Source organism: Macaca thibetana, chromosome 1 (genome assembly GCF_024542745.1).
Source record: "Macaca thibetana thibetana isolate TM-01 chromosome 1, ASM2454274v1, whole genome shotgun sequence".
Classification (NCBI taxonomy): Eukaryota; Metazoa; Chordata; class Mammalia; order Primates; family Cercopithecidae; genus Macaca; species Macaca thibetana.
In genome coordinates, this window is record NC_065578.1 from 47,897,663 (window position 1) to 47,916,418 (window position 18,756).

The 18,756-nt window shown below is 45.2% G+C and overlaps 1 protein-coding gene across 6 annotated transcripts in view; it reads right to left on the reverse strand.

The window, feature by feature from the left end:
- Window positions 1–18,756, reverse strand: part of AGBL4 (AGBL carboxypeptidase 4) — a 1,466,214-nt gene that overhangs the window by 137,716 nt on the left and 1,309,742 nt on the right. For all 6 annotated transcript variants that reach the window (XM_050802234.1, XM_050802256.1, XM_050802226.1 and 3 more), the window contains one exon: window positions 5,979–6,068. In XM_050802234.1, coding sequence (XP_050658191.1) covers window positions 5,979–6,068 — 90 coding nt within the window. The remainder of the gene's footprint in view (window positions 1–5,978; window positions 6,069–18,756) is intronic.

An 18,756-nucleotide genomic window follows, 5' to 3' on the forward strand; every position in this document is an offset into this window, starting at 1 on the left:
GGAGAATAAGAATTACTTCTGGGTTCTTGTGAGGATTTACATGAGATGATATAAGCAAAGTGGTACACAGTAAATGTATACATGCATTGTTTTCATCATTGCTCTTTGTTGGCTTGCTGTAGGCATGGGAATGGAGAGATGAACAAGGATTTGCTCTTCCAGCTGAAAAAACCTGAAGGGGACTATAGAGCTATTGCCAGGTTTTCAGCCTGGGTCAGATATGGGCTTTGGAGAGCTCCATCTGGCTGCAGCGTGGAATGCTGCTTAGAGGCAAGGAATACTGCAGGGCAGGGCCTCCTGAAGGCAGGACAGAGGTGGAGGTGGGGTGTAGGCATAGCAGAGAGAGCTGGCAGAGGTAAAGCAGCTTTCTGTCAGGAACCAGGGTGGAACATGGTAGTGACCTGCAGGGGCTCTGCAGCAGCCAAGGCCCAGAGAGTCATGAGGTGCAGTGGGTGGAAAGCAAACAGTGTGGATAGATGGTGCCACCAATGATATGATGATTTGCCTGCTACCCTGAGAGCATCAGAACTCTTTGCTGAAAGCACCCAATCTTGAGGAACATAAATGAGTTTAAGTTTCTGGCCCCTGGCAGGAAGGGGCCTCAAAATAGAAACTGAATTCAGTTATAGAAAAAGAAGAAAGTTACATTTCCTGCACTTCTCTTTCGGGATTGAGGCTTACTTCAACTTAGACTGTGGTTTAAGTCTGTCTTCCCTCCAGGCCATGAGCTCCAAGACAGCAGAAACAGGTCTCCTTTCTTTGCCACTGTATTTTTAGTGCCCAGCTCAGTGCCTGGCACAGAGAAAGTACTCAAGACCTATGTATGAAGTGAGTGAATAAAGATCGACCCATGACTAACTACTGTACATTCATTAGCCAGACTGACTTGTAATTCTATTGGCTCCATTTCACAGACTGGGAAAGAAAATCAGGGTGTGGCATCACTTGCTGAGTGCCTCACAGGAACCTAGTTGGGATTCAGACCCAGTTCTGCCGGCTTCAGAGCAGTGCTCTGTCCATGAAGACAAGATGCAAAGAGCAAGGAGTCTATTTGCATGTGATTTGTGGAATAATTTGCATATGCCTGCATGATTTTCTCTCTAGAGAATTCTGTGCAAAATTTATTGTTTCTGTTATCTGTTCAGAGGCAGCATACTGTAGTGGGAAGAGCCAAGGTTTGAAGCAAGACAGTTTGAGGTCTCTGCTTGGCCCAGTGTGTGATTTGCACAACAGCAGCCACTCTAGGCCCTCCCTTGACCTGGCACAGGACCCCTGTCTGCCCTCAGCTGAGTCCAAGGGCCTCGAATTATGGACTCACAGGGAGTCTGCCCCTGATGACCCTAAAGTTCACAGAGTATAAGTCCTCACCCTCCTGCTCCCAACTCTGCCCATTTCACAGATGAAGAGACAGAAGCCTAGAAAAGTGAAAGGCCCCGTCACAAACCCTTAGTGGATCTAGCACCACACCTATAGTGGGAAGCTGTTTGGGATATTGAGGAGAAGAGGAAGAACAGGTGAAGAAGAGAGGTGGGAGGAAAGCAGAATGGGGGAGGAGCAAAGGTCATTACCTCATTTACAGGAAGTACGAAGCTGTGCTTGGTCCCGGTGTCTGGAGATATTGGTAGTTATGAGAGCATGGTGTGTGCGTGTGTGTGTGTGTGTGTGTTGTGTGCACAATCCTCCTTCCTCCTCTTACTCCCACAAAATAACCCTGAGGAGTGAACTTCCTGGGAGAGGGCCAGCTCTTTGTCTCCATAGTCTAGGCCCTGATGGGCACCTTGGCATGTAGCAGCAGGGCTCAGGCTGGGAGGCAGGCGATCTGGATCTAGTCCCCACTCCACCACCAACTTACCAGGTGACATCCAGTGAATCCCTGGACTGTTCTGAAAATAAGAGCTGAGAGCTGCCTAGTGACCTGGTGGAATTTCTGTGGAAGAGCGAAGGTGAAGAGGGGTGTGTGGGTACTGGTCAGGCACCTATCTGTGCCTGGTGCTGACCCACCATTGACCTACACGATCTCATGAAACTCTCTCAAGCAGCCCCTTGAGAAAGACATTGCTGTCCCCATTTTGCAGGTCAGGAAATAGGGGCTATGAGAGGCAAGGACTTAGAAAAGTCCCCTAGCTAGATAGAATTGGTAGGCTCAAACTCAGGCCCATCAAACTCCAAAGCCACAGCTGTGCCCACTTCCCCTGCTGCCCTCCAGAGCGTGGCGTGGCTCCCCACAGTAGCATTTCATAAGTGCTGGTTTCATTAATTCAACGATAAAGGGTCTGGAGAGGACAAAGTACTTTGCAGATGGAAATTTTCAATGAAAGTTGGCCCCAAAGTCCCAGGAAGAGTCAGTGAAAGAGCATACACTTGACCAGGAGTCAGAAACAAGGTCAACAAGGTCTAGGTCTGGTTCAGGCCAAGCTCCTGGCTTGCAAGGTGACCCTCCAGGTGAGCAGAGCTCAGCTAGTGGCACTCTCAGGAAGGTGACGAGGAAGAGCTGAGGCCCACAGTCTGGGAGGCCCACACCTGGGTTTGGTTCAGAGAAGGATTAGAGGAACCACGTACAAAGTGCCTCACGGAGGCCCTGGCACCGGCCACGCGCTCCATTAGTGCTAGCTCCTCCCCTACTACTGGAACTTATTTAGTGCTTTCTCTATTCCAGACACCATCCTAAATGCTCGATGGATATGAACTGTGTCAGTCTTCACAACAACCCTGTGAGGCAGGATTTCTATTATTATTTCCCTTTTGAGATAAAAGAACTGAGGCATTAGGAGATTTTCTGGTTTTCCCAAGGTTACACTGTAGTAAGGGGAGGAGCTGCGATTCATGCTTAGCAGTGTAGCAGCTTGAGGGATGGCGCTCTCACATGACTGGCCACAGGGCACACAGGAGCTCCTCTGACCTCTCCCATGGTCACTGGAGGACAGGATAGTTTGGCCTCACAGAGGTCATGAGCAGCGTTTGGGGTAGCAGAGTAAGCATCCCACCAACAAGCAGAGTCTTGAGGAATCCGAGCCCTGCCACCCTTACTGCCACCCCTTCTAGAGCTATGTGGCGACAGGACTTCACTCTACTCCCAGCAGCACATGCATCAGCAGCTCGGCGGCAAGAATCGTGGTCCCAGCCAGATTGTCACAACTGGCCTCACATGCCTTTTCCCTGCTCAAGGTCACTGAGCCAGTTAATGTGGAAGAGTTAACAGAACTGAAGGTATCTCAGCATCTGTCCACACCTTGGACCTGCCTGCTATCCCCAGAAGAAGGTGGGCTGATGGGGGCTGAGGGATGATGGACAAGTTTAGGGCTATGACTGAGGAAGAAACCCCCAGCTGTGCCCTGTGGGGCTGTGATCGGGCTGTCTACATGTAGCTGAGACACCCTCAGGAAAGACCATGCCTCAGTCCTGCATTAGTAAAGTGGGGTAATGATGCCTCTTACATTGCCTCAAGGAAGTATGAATTGTGTGTCTCATGGGGCAGATACAGAGGCAGGGAAAGATGAGAAACAGGACTGGGGAGATGGACTCCAGAACCACACTTATGGTGAATTAGTCATGTGACTTTGGGTAAGCCATTGTACTTCCCTGAGGCTCCATATCCCGATCTGTAAAATGCACATCAATTGTTGTGGGGTGGTCAGAACTCTGAGTTTTTTCAGGTACAAGACTTCACCTTCTAGTAGTTCCCATCCCTGAGTGGGACAAGAGAGCATGTACACCCTTGGGAGTTAGCTAGACCTAGGTTAAAAGCCCCACTCCACTATTTAATGACTGTGTAACCTTGAGGCTGCTCTTTGTGAGTTCAACACAGCACTTGTTCCACACAACAGCCCCATAAGATGAACAAGATAACCTCATTTGACAGATGTGGAAAATGACAGTTGGAGACCAGTCCTAGACGTTATACAGCTTGTGGTTTAAAGGGGGAAAAACAAATATAAGTCAAGTATACGATAATAAATCAGGGCAATAGAGATGACCATTATCAATAAAGATGATGGCCGTCTTTAGATCCACAATGCAGGCACAACGCAGGTGGCAAGAGGGAGTGGACCAGGGGAGCCCACAGTGGGGGCACTTAAAATGAACCCTGTGAGATGGACGGGGCTTGCCAGGTGGCAAGGAGCAGGTGTAGGGCCTGCTAGGCAGAGGGAGCAGCAGGTGTAAAGGTGCACTGGTCAAGAGAAGACTGCTCACTCAAGGTTTCAGCTGTGTGGAGCTGAGTGTATGAGGCTGAGGCCAGAGAACCAGGTGAGAGCCAGATGTCAGAGGGCTGGGAATATCATGCGAGGGAGTTGGAGTTTATTTTGAGAAGCCAGCAGGTAGGCATTGAAAGACTCTGTCAAGGAATAGACATTTATTGAAAACCTACAGAACGCCATTGAGTGTATTAACTCAGCACCACCCAAAGATTCCCTTTTAGTAAACAGGGTCATCAGAGAGCACCTGAGATCCATTCAATTCCTCCGTGCCTCAGTCCTTATCTGTGAAATGGGATGGCGACCCTGCTCTCTGTCTACTGCCCACAGGAGAGGTGAGCACGGGGTCTGGGCTCCTAGAGATGAACATATTGATGGTAAGTCTACTGTCTTTTTACAAACAAGGACAAAGCAGTTACATCCAATCAGCTGGGGGAAGAGATCTGCTGCCAAGTTTAGTAACTGACAGATGGCTGCAAGTAAAGGGGTTGGTAAACCCAGGAGGGACCTCAAGGGTTACTGCAAGGACAATGCTGGGGAGGAGGAAGGCCAAAGTGAGAATGCTAAGGAGTCGGCTGTAGCGACTGGAGCCTCAGCCATGCATCTTACAAGCTGCTTGGCTTTGGGCAAGTCACTGCCTCCCTGAAACTCCGTTTCCTCATCTGAAAAAAATAGGAAGGCAATCGTGCCTAACTAAAGCATTGTAAGAATACGAACTGGGAAAATAAAGCCCATATTTATTTGCACAGTGCTTGATAGTTTACTAAGCAGATTACCTGCTTCATCTTCTCAGATTCCCACGGGGAAGGAGGTAACATCTGCTGAGTGCCTGCTGTGTGCCAGGCACAGGACTGGGTATGCTGTTTACGTTCATCTCATGCCAGCTTCATAACAACCTGCCTGGGTAGTATTGTTTTACATTTGAGGAAACTGAAGTCACAGTGCTGGAAAGTGGCACAGCCAATACCTGACCTCAAGATTGCCTGATTTCAAATCCTCAGAGGCTTCCACTGCAGTGTGCCACCTCCCTTGAGTTATAGAACCTCCACAGGCGTTTCATATCTCTTTGACCTCATGGTCACTTTGAGATTAAAATGAGATAAATTACTTAACTTCTCTAAACTTCAGCTTGCCCAACAATATACATATATATTGCTGACTATAGCTGACTAATTAAATATAGTATGAATGAAATATTTAATAATAAGAGTGCAATTATAAAGAGGAACACTTGAGAATAAAAACTATGACTTACTTGCCTCTGGTTGTCTGATGCCAAGTGTGCTTACTCTTGGCAGGTATTTCAAAAGTTGTTTAAGTGAATGATTGAATGAATGAGTGAAGAGATAGTTCTCAGTCATTACCTCCCATTTCACAGCCCTTCTGCCAACATACACATTGGTCTAGGGCCAGATTTCTTGCTGTTGTAAACCACTGGAGACAAGTAAAGCTAGGGAGTGTAGATGATTCTGTATGGCTCTTCCTCACCACAGCACATATAAGATAACTTCACAAGATAACTTCATTCAGCCCTCCCTGTTCATTTATCCATCCATCCATCTATTAATTAATTAATTAATTAATTCATACATACATCTAGTCAATAAACATTTATTGAAATACAACCTAATGGAAATCAGGTACAACCTCTTTAAAGAAATGCATTAAATTTCCATTTAATCTTAAAATGGTTCTGCATGTGGTCACACTGTCCCAGAGATCATCACAGTGTCCCAGTTGGATGTAGGTATAGGCATAGGACACCTATGAGATCCTGCCACTCACCTTGGCACACGAATGATGAGGGTGTTTCCCCTGGGTGGACTCGACCTGTGATGAATACCACCTTCTGCTCTGCCCCTTCCCGGAGATTGTCTGTAAGATAAAATGAAAGATGGTTGCTAATGAGGGCAAGGAAAGCTGAGTCTAGTGGTTGGTGTGTGGCAGGGAACCCCAGAGGGAATGGGCTGGATGCTTAACATTTATCTCTTAAATCATTGGGTTAGAATCATTAAGTCCAGCCATTGCTGACTAATTTAATTATGTCCCTACCCAATATTAAAAGACTGCATTCCCTTTCTTTGGTGCAACTGATCATATTATATTAATATGTACTATTTACAATCATCCAAGGAAGCCACATGAGTGAAGTTGAATCCCAAATCCATTGACTGTGACCTTAGGCAACTTGTGTATCCTTTCTAAGTTTCCATTTTCTAATCTACAAACAAGGATGACAATATATCCTTGTTTATAGATTATAAACAAGGATTTTAATAGGATTGTTGTGATGATTAAACAGGCTTACACATTGCATAGTACACAGTAAACATTCAGCAAATGATGGAGTAGAGAAGGTGGCTATTTATATATTAGTAATAGTAGCATCTGCCGTTTAATTAGCTCCTTTTGTGTTGGCACATTATATACATATATAATCCTTACAGGAACACACTGTTAATGTGTTTTTTTAATAGAGGCAGAAACTGAGGCTCATGGAGGTTATATAACTTATTCAAGGTCACACAGCTGAAAAGTGGTGGTAGGAGCTGAGATTAGAGCCAAATCCCTTGTCTGGCCTTCATTTCCCTTTTATCTTAAACAACTAGAAAATTGGACAAAATATTCATCACAAGTATTTTCAGACATTGAACAAGGCCAATGCAAGATAATCAATGAGAGAAGGAAAATAAATGAGATATGCCCTACAATTGCCCTGACTTTTTGCCTGATGATCCCTTCTAGACTAAAGAGCAGGGAGCTATTCCTGAGCAAAGCATAGAAGCCTCACTGAGATTCAAGTTCAACAGGTAGTAGCTGGGAAACTCTGGGAGCACCAGAGATGAGGAAGCTCTGCAGAAAAAGAGTTCCAGAAATTTGTAAAGGAGTCCTCTTGATTCTTTGTTGGATTCTAAGATGTGCATACATAGGGTGACTCTCCACAATGTCAGGAAAAAATGACCAGGGAGCTGTGAACTGCACAGTCCTTAGGGGTCACACAGGGCTAAGAATCGTTTGAATTCCTACAGCTAAAGAGGAAGTCCTCACTGATCATCTAAGGAGAATGAGAATTCAGATAGGCAATGTCTTAGTGGTAGGGATAAACTATTCTAGACCACCACATTCACAAAGCTTTAAAACAAGTCTCGGAAGGATCAAACTGAACAAAAGAAACTTAAATTCTTGCTGTTCAAAGTCCAACTCTCTTTCAAGGAAGACAACAAAATCCAGACAGTTAAAGCAATGTGTAATTTGCAATATCCAGCATCCAATAAAAAATTATTAGACATGCAGAAAAGTAGGAAAATGTGGCTCCAAATCAGAACTCAAGCTCTTTCTGTCTCTACAGAAGTCTAATTTGTATAATAAAATTGAACTATTGTGCAAAGATATCATCAGACAAAAGCAACAGCCAAGGGTGGCATTCCCAGTAAGAAACGTCTAGGGAAGGATACTCAGCAGTGGGCGGAAGAAGGGCTGATTGATACAGAACACAACAATTACCTGAAGGAAACTTAGAAAGGAACATTGAGAGAGGTTGAACTGAAGGATTTTATCAATGTTTGAGGACAATCTGGAGGGAGAGAATAGAAATAATTAATAGGCTTTCTCCTTCTGAAATGCTGGAGACATGCTATTTTGAACATGGTTCTTTATCCCAACAGTCAATGAACCAATGTCAGAGATGAAACTAAAAATATTAACCCTATCAAATCTGGTTCTAAAGGCTTGGGACTTGCTTGTCCATTGGGATGATCAGTATGGGTGGAGTCACTGCTTCCCCTGAAATGCAGCAAGAAATATCATGGAACCAAAATATAGTCTTGAGAACTCACTCTGCTCAGCTCTGTGCTAGGCACCTTTAGGAACAAAGGGAGAGAGAGAAGGCTCACCTGCCCTGAAGAAGTTTATTATTTAAAGAGGAATTCGACACCTAAACATTCCCTGGACTGAATATAAGCTCCTCAAGGAAAAAACTGCGACTTCCATGGGTGTATGGCTAATGTCTTTCCCAGGACCCTGCAGGGAGTAGGTGCTCAAGGACTGACTATTGAATTAATAAACAAAAATACTTGTGTAGATGATGGTTTATAAAGAAATATAGGCTCATATTATGTTATTTAATCTTTATCATGCCTCTGTGAGGTGGACAGTATTAATTCTACGTTATGGGTGAGGAAATGAGGCTCACAGAAGGAAGGGACATGCTGAAGGTCATTCAGCTAGCAGTGGTAGAGTTAAGTCCCAGCACCCAGCCAGTGGCCCTTTCACTACCCTGTTTCATTCTGGATCCACTAATAACAATATAAGATCCCCCTTCTACTGCATTTCCATCTACAATTTACACAAGAGAGCTTGATTTTATCTTATTATGATGGAAATTGAGCTGCTGTCTTAGTATTTATATCGCTTTTTCACTTAAAAAAAAATCACCAAGCCCTTTTAAAAAACACTGTCTAACACTGACCCCATCTATCCCAGCAGTCCAGAAATGATAAATGGCACTAGGGAGGCCCTTGGTGAAGGCTAACTTTATGGATGTCTCCCCTGACCCAGTATCAAGTCAATTGCATTCAACATTTCTGCTGACCACAGGGAAATGCAAAATGGGCATTCTATTTGCACACTAATTTTACTGAGCCCTTGCGTCTTCATAAAATGATAACATGGGGCTAATAAAAATCAAGCATCTCGGGTGCTAATATAAGCAAATGTTGATGTAGGCAGGTAACAAATTGCTTTGTCATTTAGAAGGCCGTAAAAGAGCATTATAATCATCTTCAGGCAAAATGGATGGGTCGCCTTTGCTTAGCTTTTAGCTTTCATTTGCAAAATCAATTTAAGGTAATGTAGCAGCTCTGAGGTGATGACTACCCCACCCCTTCCTGTCACCAAATCTCCAGACTCTGTGCAAAGCCAATTAAACGTATTCTTGGTGGAGGCGGCACAGATGAAGAAGAAAGTATGCTTGAACAAAGCCAGGGTGGAACAGAATGCAAACAATGATACCAAGAACAACTCATAAGAGATGGAACAGCTAAAGAGCTCATGTAGGCTAACATGCTCAAGGGTACAAAGGCACACTCAAAAAACACTGGGGCAGCTCCCCTTGGCTCCCCAGTTAAACAGCAGGTGTTTGAAGTAACATGTGCTTTGTATGGCATCCTTAACATGCATGTGCACACACACATATACAAACACTCCTTTGTCATTACAACACTCTATCATCTGCTATTTCCTTAATCATCACATATTTATTGAATACCTATTAGATGGCCAGGCACTAGCTATTACTATTTTCATTTTACAGAAAACCAAGGGCAAGAGAGTTAAGTGACTTGCCCTAGTTCTTACAGCTAATGTGGCAGAGCCAAAGTCCCAAACCAGATAGCCTGACTCCAGAAACTGTGTTCTTAACCTCTATATTATACTGTCTTCTAGAAAGGAGGACAATATCATCCCATTGAAATAGCAATTAAGTAATATTTATGTAGTACTTATTCTTTGCCAGGCAATTTACATGCATGATCTTATTTAATTCTCAAAGCAACCCAATGAAACATCTGCTATTCTTAGACTAGACTCTTATAGATTAGAAAATTGAGATACAGAAAGGTTAAATGACTTGCCTAAACTTGCATAAGTAGCAAATGTGGGAGCCAGAATTAAATGTAGGTCTTTATGATTCTCAAATTTGTGCTCTTAACTATTGTGTCATATTGACCTTTGGAGATTAAAACCACCCTATAGGGTTTTTAAAAATACATCCACAAATTCTTTGTTCATTTCCTCCTTTCAAGAAGTGGAGATGTACTCCTCTCTCCTTCAGTGTGGGCTGGATTTAGAGACTTCCTTCTAACAAATGAAATACGATAGAAGTGATGGCGTGCCACTTCTGAGATTAAGGTATAAAAAGACTGTGGCTTCCATCTTGGGTGTGATATCTCTTTCTGGAATGGCTCACCCTTGGGGAAGCCAACTGCCATGCCATAAAGGCACTCAGATAGCCTATGGAGAAGCCCACATGGTGAGGTACTAAAGTACCCAGATAGCAGCCAAGAGGACCTGTGGTCTGCCAAAGCCATGTGAGTGCATTTGGAAGAGGATCCCGCAGTGTCAGATGACTATAGCACTGGCTGACAGCCTACTGCAACTTCACAAAAGACCTATGCCAGAACCACCCAGCTAAGCTGTTTCCACATTCCTAACCCCCAGAAATGGAGACATAATAAATATTTGCTGTCTCAAGATGCTCAATTCTAGAGTAACTTGTTAGGCAGCAATAGATAATAGACATCTCCCTGAAGATAACTATATTTATCCTAGTTGCTATGTAGAACTTAAGTAACTTTGCATCTTATCTATTGAAGCTGACTTTCAGTGAAGACCAAAGCCATAATCTTGGTGCCAAGATGTGGAGAATCTCAATCTATTTGGCCAGTTACTATGGATCTGTGGCTGGTAGAGGTAGATGCCAAGAGGCCCCAAAGAGCCCTAGGATGGGTCTCTGAGGACAAAAATCTCCCAGAAGTTCATATTGTCAGTTTTGTTTCCACATCCCTCCAGACAATGACTTGTCATGGGTATTAAGATGTTAATGTGAAGGAAGAAGGAAATGCTACTGGGAGGGGAATGCGGAATGCTACAATGGGTGAAGGATTTGTTGTTGTTGTTGTTGACACCTGAGTCTTTTTCATTTCCTTGACTTGATTCCTGAAGGCACGATAAAGTTAAGAAAATCCCCTACTATGGGTTTCTAAACAGACAAGTTTCAGTCTTTTCTCCAATACTCCAAGGCCCAAACAAGGTTCATAGTACTCTTAAGCTGGAGAAACAAGACATCGCAGTGGCAACAACAGCACAGTTGGCTGGTATTACTCGGAGGGCTTGCTCAGGACTGGAACAGCCCTGGCACTGGTCTCCCTGTGCCAGCACCACCCTTTCCAGTCCACCGTCTGCCTGGACACCAAAATGGTCTTTCTAAAATGCAAATAGCAGCATACCACTTCCTCTGCGTAAAACCCTTCAGCAGCTCTCTATTGTCTGCAGAGCAAGTGCAGCCCCCTCAGCCTAGACCATCCCTGTCTCTGGTAGCTGGTGGCTGCTTATCTCTCCAGCCCCTTCCACAGGCCCCAGCCTCAGCTAACACTCCTTGGTTCCCAAGACATGACATGTTCTCCCACACCTCCACACTGGGCACATGTTCTTTTCTCTTCCTAGGATGCCAGCCCCCATCTTGGCCGTCTGGCTTACTCCTACTCAGCCTTGAAGACTTGGTTCAGATGCACCTCCTCTAAGAAGGAAAGGAGGAAACTAATGTTCATCCAGGACTTGGACTGGGCCAACCTTGGTGTTAATGTTGCTGTGTTTTATCTGATTTTATTGGCAATGTGAGGATATCACTCTGTTGCTGAGATAGACAATAAAGAGGGAATGGATGCTGTGAATTATAGTAAGAACATGGCCATAGTACCGAAATTTATTGACTATAATTTTATGAGAATATATAGGTTTAGGAGACATCAATAGAGCCTTCCTGGAAGCAGTGGAGAAGTACTAAATGCATTTGGGTAGAGATGTGACTTGATGAAATTCCAGACATTCAGGGTTAGCTCTGCCTCATTGACTGATGGGGGATCCAACAAGAGGAAAGGGCTAGATGAGGGACACTGGGGAGGACGTGTTCCCTGTGTTTCTTCTGTACCCTGAGGGAGTCAAATAAAAAATCAGCTGACTTCCCTGGGTAGATGGACTGGGTCTCATAACCAGGTTCCATAGAGTATTGACTGTGAGAACTTGGGCCCATTATTTATCCATCTTGAGCCTCAGTTTCCTCACTTATAAAACGAGAATAATAATCTCTAGCTCAGAAGACAAACAATAAGCAAGAAACTTTATATCCCTGCCCATGGCTTCACCGATAATAGCAGGTGTCATTTATTGAGTGACAAGCCATGGAATGGGGTTCCTCGGCATCAGCCCTACAGGTATGTTGAGCTGGAGAGCTCTTGGTTGTGGGGGTGCTGAGCTGTGCATTGTAGGATGCCCAGCAGCATCCCTTTCCTCTACCCTCTACATGCCAGTAACACCTCTCCCTCCAGTTATGACAATGAAAAACATCTTCAGATGTTACCAAGTGTCCCATGTCTCCTCAGAGGCAAAGTAGCCCCCAGTCAAGAACCGCTGTCCTACAAGAATATTATACTTGATTCAAACTGGCCTTGTCATTAACTCTCCAAGCAAACCTTCAGTTTCCCAGACTTTATATATATTTCCCTAACTCCTCCCAAAAGCCTCTCCAGATATTTCCAGACCACTGTGTCCTCACCCTCCTGTGAACTCACAGTTCACTGTCTGGACCCCTCATCTCATCATAAGTCATTTGCTGCCTTGGTCAGGCAGGATCAAAAGCCACAACTCAGATCTCTTCTGCCTGATGCCCAGCATCTGCTCTGCACTTCTGAGCCTCTGGGCCATCCTGAGAAAATAGTAGTGTTGGCAAAGTTTATTTTCAGTTCCCGACTCCTTAGCATCCTCCACACCCCCATTCCCTCTCCTAGGCTCAGATCTCCCATGGCCTAAAATCTCATATCTAAGTAGTAGACTCATTATGCTTTAGGGTTAGGGATCAAATGTTCTGCCCTTGATGAGCTGGAAGAAGAGAACAGGAATTACCTTTGAAAAGAGTATGTACATGACAAAGAAATACTCCTGAAAAGAAATGAAGCATAGATTCTGGAATGTCAGGCATCAGGGACAGAAGCCTTTCTGGTGTACCTCCACGTCTTCACAAATGGATGTCTTAATATGTCTTGGATATATTAAACTGCTCTTTTGTCTTCTTCTTTTTTTTTTTTTTTTTTTTGAGACGGAGTCTCCAGGCTGGAGTGCAGTGGCGTGATCTCGGCTCACTGCAAGCTCTGCCTCCCAGGTTCATGCCATTCTCCTGCCTCAGTCTCCAGAGTAGCTAGGACTACGGGCGCCCACCACTACGCCCGGCTAACTTTTTGTACTTTTTAGTAGAGATGGTGTTTCACTGTGTTAGCCAGGATGGTCTCGATCTCCTGACTTCATGATCTGCCCGCGTTGGCCTCCCAGAGTGCTGGGATTACAGGCGTGAGACACCGCGCCCAACCTCTTTTGTCTTTACAAAGCAGTAAGGATGCCTCTGACTTACAGGAGACTCACAGAGGCCATCAGAACTGCACAGCCTGTGAGATCACCAAGTAAAACATCCTCACTGTGAAGAAGAAGGGCAGAGGACCAGAAAGAACGAGGGACTTGCCCCTGGCCACACAGCTAGAGAGTAGTCCAGGCAGGTAGCAGCCTCCTCTCACTACACTGGGCTGCCTGGGGCAATGTCCATGCAGGCTGGCACCTGGAAAGTAGCCAGTGGATTCCTGCCAAAGAAGTGAAGAAAAGCTGGAAAGTGATGAGATATAGATCTGAGATACAGGCGGCTTGGGCCAACTAAGGCATTGTCACCTTGATGGTCACAGGAGCAGCAGAGTTTTTCTCCCCAGACAAGCTGCTCTGTGGGCTCCAGCAGTTTCTAAAGCCCCCTTCCTCGCCATAGGGCTAGCACCTAGGCCTGGGAGCAGGTAGGTAGCCTTCCGGGGCAGGCTGATGGCAGGATAGATACGTAGGGGCAGGCTCCTTCCTCAGACAGGCTCCCTGCCCCTGTCTATCTTGATCCCAGCACCCTACAAACAACTCCAGAAAGGCAGAGCCAGAGCCACCTGCTCAGAATACCTGCTGAAGTTAGGGTTCCTAGGAAATAGACTCAGAGGCTCTGAGATTCCCATACAGGAGATTTACTGGGATTGCTCTTGGAAAGGCTTGTGAGAGGTACAAATGAAACAGAGTGGGGACAGTCTCAGCAGGGCCTTTCAACAATTCCATGAGGAGCTCTGGGCCAGGAGAGCCCTGCCTGATTGTTTGAGGAGGCAAGGGGGATGGCTCTGTGTCCTGAATCAAAAGGATACTGGATATGGCCTGCCTGCAGGGAAGGTGTAACCCCAGTCAAGGCGGAGTGCAAGTCCCAGGGAGGAACTCAGCTCTCAGCTACCAATGCTCCTGGGAACTGAGGACTCAGTCCCGAAGATGTGAGCAGTGCACACAGCATCTGTTATGCCAGCCAAGGTTGCTGAGAACAGAGCAGAGGCTCAAGATCTGAGGTTTCAGACAAGAAGGCTGAGGATAATGGACTTTCTTTTTTGTTAAATTCAGTTCATATTTTCTTACACTGACCACATGCCAAACTTTGGGCTGGTCCCTGAGAAATCAGACACTGTCCCTGCCATCCAGGAGCTCAACTGCTCTCCTACAAGAATACTTTATTCTGTAGGAGGAGAAACTGGCCAGTGGAGGAGAAATATCAGCACTTGTGGTTATAAATTTGAATTCTAGAATCAGACAGAAGAAGCATTAAATCCAAGTCCTGCCACAGGTACTTATGTGACTTTGAGTTCTGGGGTCTTTCATTTCCTCATCTGCAAAATGAGGATAATAATATATCAAACTCATAAGGATCTTGTAAGAATTAAATGAGACAATGCTTCAGGTCTATGTACATGGCCTGATGCATAGTAAGTGTTCAAAAGGGCACTTACAGACACTGAGAGGTGACTTGGTCCAAATGCCTGATCTTACACATGCAGAAAGTGAGGTCACTAGACAGTAAGCAACAGGAAAGCCACAACTTTGCCTCTTTCACAATTTGTATTCTCAGTGCCTGGCACACATGATGTTCTCAGTAAACACTTGTGAAATGGTATTTGTTGTCCTTTGGTTGAATGAGTATATCCAGCTAGAATTGAGTGCCCAGGCTTTCCCCAGGGTGTGCTCTGACTTTTGAATCCACCATTGGCAGACTCCAGAAATTCCTCACCAGGTTTAGTTTCAGGCTTATTAGCAAATGCAAATTGAATTACGAAGTGCCCTTTCGCAACAAGGACAACAAAAACAGTTTCCCTAGGAAAGGAGGGCATGGAGAGGTGAAAGCTGGGATGAAAGTCTAAGACAATACATTCTAATCAAACTTGATAAATATGTAAATTAAAGTAGCTAAACAGTTGGCTTTGACAAATGACTTCTTCGTAATGGATTTTTCCACAGGAAAGGCGAGAGTTCAGCCTGCCTGCTAGTCACAATAAGAGCCCTCTCCTGCTGTCCTGGCAATGCAGGCGCATTGGGCAGCCACTGGGATGCTAAGAGGCAGAGAGGGAATGAATCCTTCTTTTAGTAGACGCCATTGGTTGAGCATCAGCTAGCTGCGAGGCATGGCCTTCATCGGCCCTGCAAGAGACATAAGAATCCCTGTCTCGTGGATGAGGGAGCCAAGATAAAAGTCGGTAAAGGCCGGATTCACAGGACTCCGAAGCCTGATGTCACCCAGGGAGCCAACACAACCACTTGTCGAGGAACATAAATTCAACCCTTCCAATGGTTTTATTGTCACCTGAGGGGTCTCAACAACTCAAAGCCTTACAGCTGTGTTTCCCCTCCCAGGACCTGGCACAGTGGAGGTGTTCAGAAAAGATCTGGTCCTTAACTTGCTATGCAGTTCCTGTGGGCCCCTTTCCTGTGCCCTCTCTCAATCTGTTTTCCACCCTTAAAATGAGCTGTTGGAGTCATGCCAGCTGAAGGCCCAGTCATCATAGAGTAGAAATGGGTGGTCAGATTGCAGATTCTCTGGAAATACAAGACAATTGTCATTTTAAGCCACTAAATTTGGGAGCGGAGGAGGTTGTTATGTATTAATAACTAAGAATAATTGTTATGAAATTGATGATGATTCCAATGGGTTACAGTACAACAGTCAGGTAAGAGGTGGCTGAAGAGGAACCGTTTTGAGCAGTTACTGTACACCAGGCACTTTACATACGTCGGGATCCAAGTCTCACCAGGCCCTGTGAGAATTGTATTGTGAGGCTCAGCACGTTGCCCTGGGGCTGCCAGGCTAGCAAGACTCTGAGCTGGAATTGGAACCTTCTGTATCTCAGGAGACTAGTCTTTCTTTTGACATTCCCAAGGGGAAATTTGATTCCCCAGCTACACTACAGAGATGTTATTCTGTGTGTACTCATGTGCAGGCACCTGCACACATCTGCGTCTGACTCAAACTCCTACAAATACCTGAAGTTTTGTACAAAGTTATTAGAGTTGAGGTGCAAACGGAAATTCAAGTTAAATGGTTTGTAGCCTTGGAAAGACATTATTAATACAATTTCCCCAAGCAGAGAACCAATATATATGTGCACTCCAAGTGCTTCAGGAAAAGTTTCCTTGTAGGCCTGGGAGTAATGCGATCCTGACCCTGAGTGGAAGATCTGTCTTGCCCAATGCTGGAGGAATTCAGATTTGAAGAGTGTTCTTTCTTTCCTATTGAGATCTTCATTGAGTTGTATAAAAATACCACTTTCAATCTCAAATCCCCACTGGCATTTTTATATAAGCACCGAAAATGCTACTGGGCTTTGGAGATTTCACTTAATGAAGGGAAAGTATTTCTATTAAAGAGTGTAATTTTTTTCTCTCTCTCAACATGACATCTTCAGAGCAACCAAAGAAGCTGAATTGTTCTGGGCTGAGAAAACAAACCAACTCATGCCTTGCCCACGAGTTTGTTAAACAGACTGTGGAACGGCGACAGCCAAGGAAGGCAAGAAAGGGTCAGTCACGAGGGAGAAATAAGAGTAATGATACTGAAGCAACTCCCATATGCCCGGGACTTTACAGAAGCATTCAGGTGCCACCGCCCAAGCTCCACACTGCCGCCATTGCATGTTGTCTGAACAACTACAGAAGCCTCCTGCTGCTTCCTTCCTCTCCTGTAGCCCATTTTCTGACGGATGGATCTCACTCCCCTGCACCCAGTCCTGCAGCAGCTTCCCCATATACTAGAAGCTAACCCAGGCGGCGCTCGCTAGCTGCGTGTCCCCTGCCCACCTCCCACGCTCGCCTCTTACTGTTCTCTCACCTGCTCATCACACCTCCTCACACCTTTCTAGTTTCCTTACACCTCTGTCCAGAGGACGCTCCTGGGTCCTTGGAGCTGGCTCCTTGGGAACATTAGCTCCATGGCAAAAGGAACTTTGTCTTGTTAATGACTGTGAACCCCGGCCACACATTCACGCTGCCGCATATCTACCAAGTCAATAAAATACAGCTATCGGTTATTGAGTGATGTCTGCTGGGGAGAACGAGAACCAGAGGAATAAGACTCAAGAGGTGGCTGGGATCAGCAAATTGTTCAAGGTCATATAGCTGGCAAGTGATGAGAGCAGAGCAGAACTAGGTCTGGTTAACGTTAAAGCTGGTGTTCCTTCTCCCTCACCCCAAGCCTTCGTTCACTCACAGAGAGGTCACAGAATGCCGTAGGTGGGCTGGGGGTGTTGGGCGTGGGTGGGGTGGGTGAGCATGACCTTAGGTATGGCTGTACCTGATTTAGAATTCTAGCTCTGCCACTTACTAGCTATGTTGTCTTGGGAAAGTCACTTAACCTGTGAGTGTCTCAGTCTCCTCATCTGTAAAATGGGAATAATAATATTCATCTTATTGGGTGGCTGTGAGGACTAGGTGAATTAAAATAAAGTACTAATAACGGTGCTTGTCACATGGTAAGTCCTCAATTAACTGTGGCTATTATTAGTCCTTCTACATATGTTTCTTGAGCTCCCAGTCACTCCCTCCCCCAGGAAGCCTTCTTCACCCCCAGGCAGTGAGTCACTCTCTGCTCTGTTCCCTCCCAGCCCCTTCTGCTATTATAGCAATTGCCCAGCAGTATAATAGTAATTTGCTTCTCTTTCTGTCTCGCCTTTCCCCTCTGGTGACTCTGAGCTTTTGTGGGGCAGAAGCCCTGTCTTATTCATATCTTCCTGGCATTCATTTTCTTTGTCTCAGACAGAGAGGGCATTTTGACATGATTGTTTTGATGTAACAGTTTTGAAATGGCTGCATCTAAATGTAAAATTGCTTTAGAAAATTGCTAGGTACTGTGTGAAACAGACTCCCCCCACACCCATTGCATGCTGGATCTTCAGTGTCTTTCACTCCCACCAATTCCTTAGTGTTCCTGCCATCCTCATCGCCAGCCTTGACCCAGAGCCCACCCTGACTGAGCCCAATCTATTCCCTCTCCCCTCTCCCTAGCCCGCTTTCACAGAAGTGGAGATCAAGGATGGGGGAAGTTCTGGGATCAGAGGAACTAGCCTGAAATGTCTCCGTGGCACATTATTTGTTAATGTTTTTTAAGAAGCTGAAGGTGTGATGGTTTATTTTCTCAACTGTGTCAAAATGTCCTCATATCAAAATAGGTGAGTCAGAGCAGCCTCATCAATGTGGCTGAAACAAAAGGACAATGTCAAAAAGATACGAAATCTGCATGGGAAGCCACCTGGCATGCAATAGTCCTCAATAATGGATTTTAAAACATCCATCATTGTAAGTGGATTAACAAGCAATCAGCTACACTTAACACCAACTCTCTTGTAGCAATTACTTTTTGTTCTAGTGAGAATGATTCTACTACCATAAAAATCAGAGGAGTTAAGGATGCTGT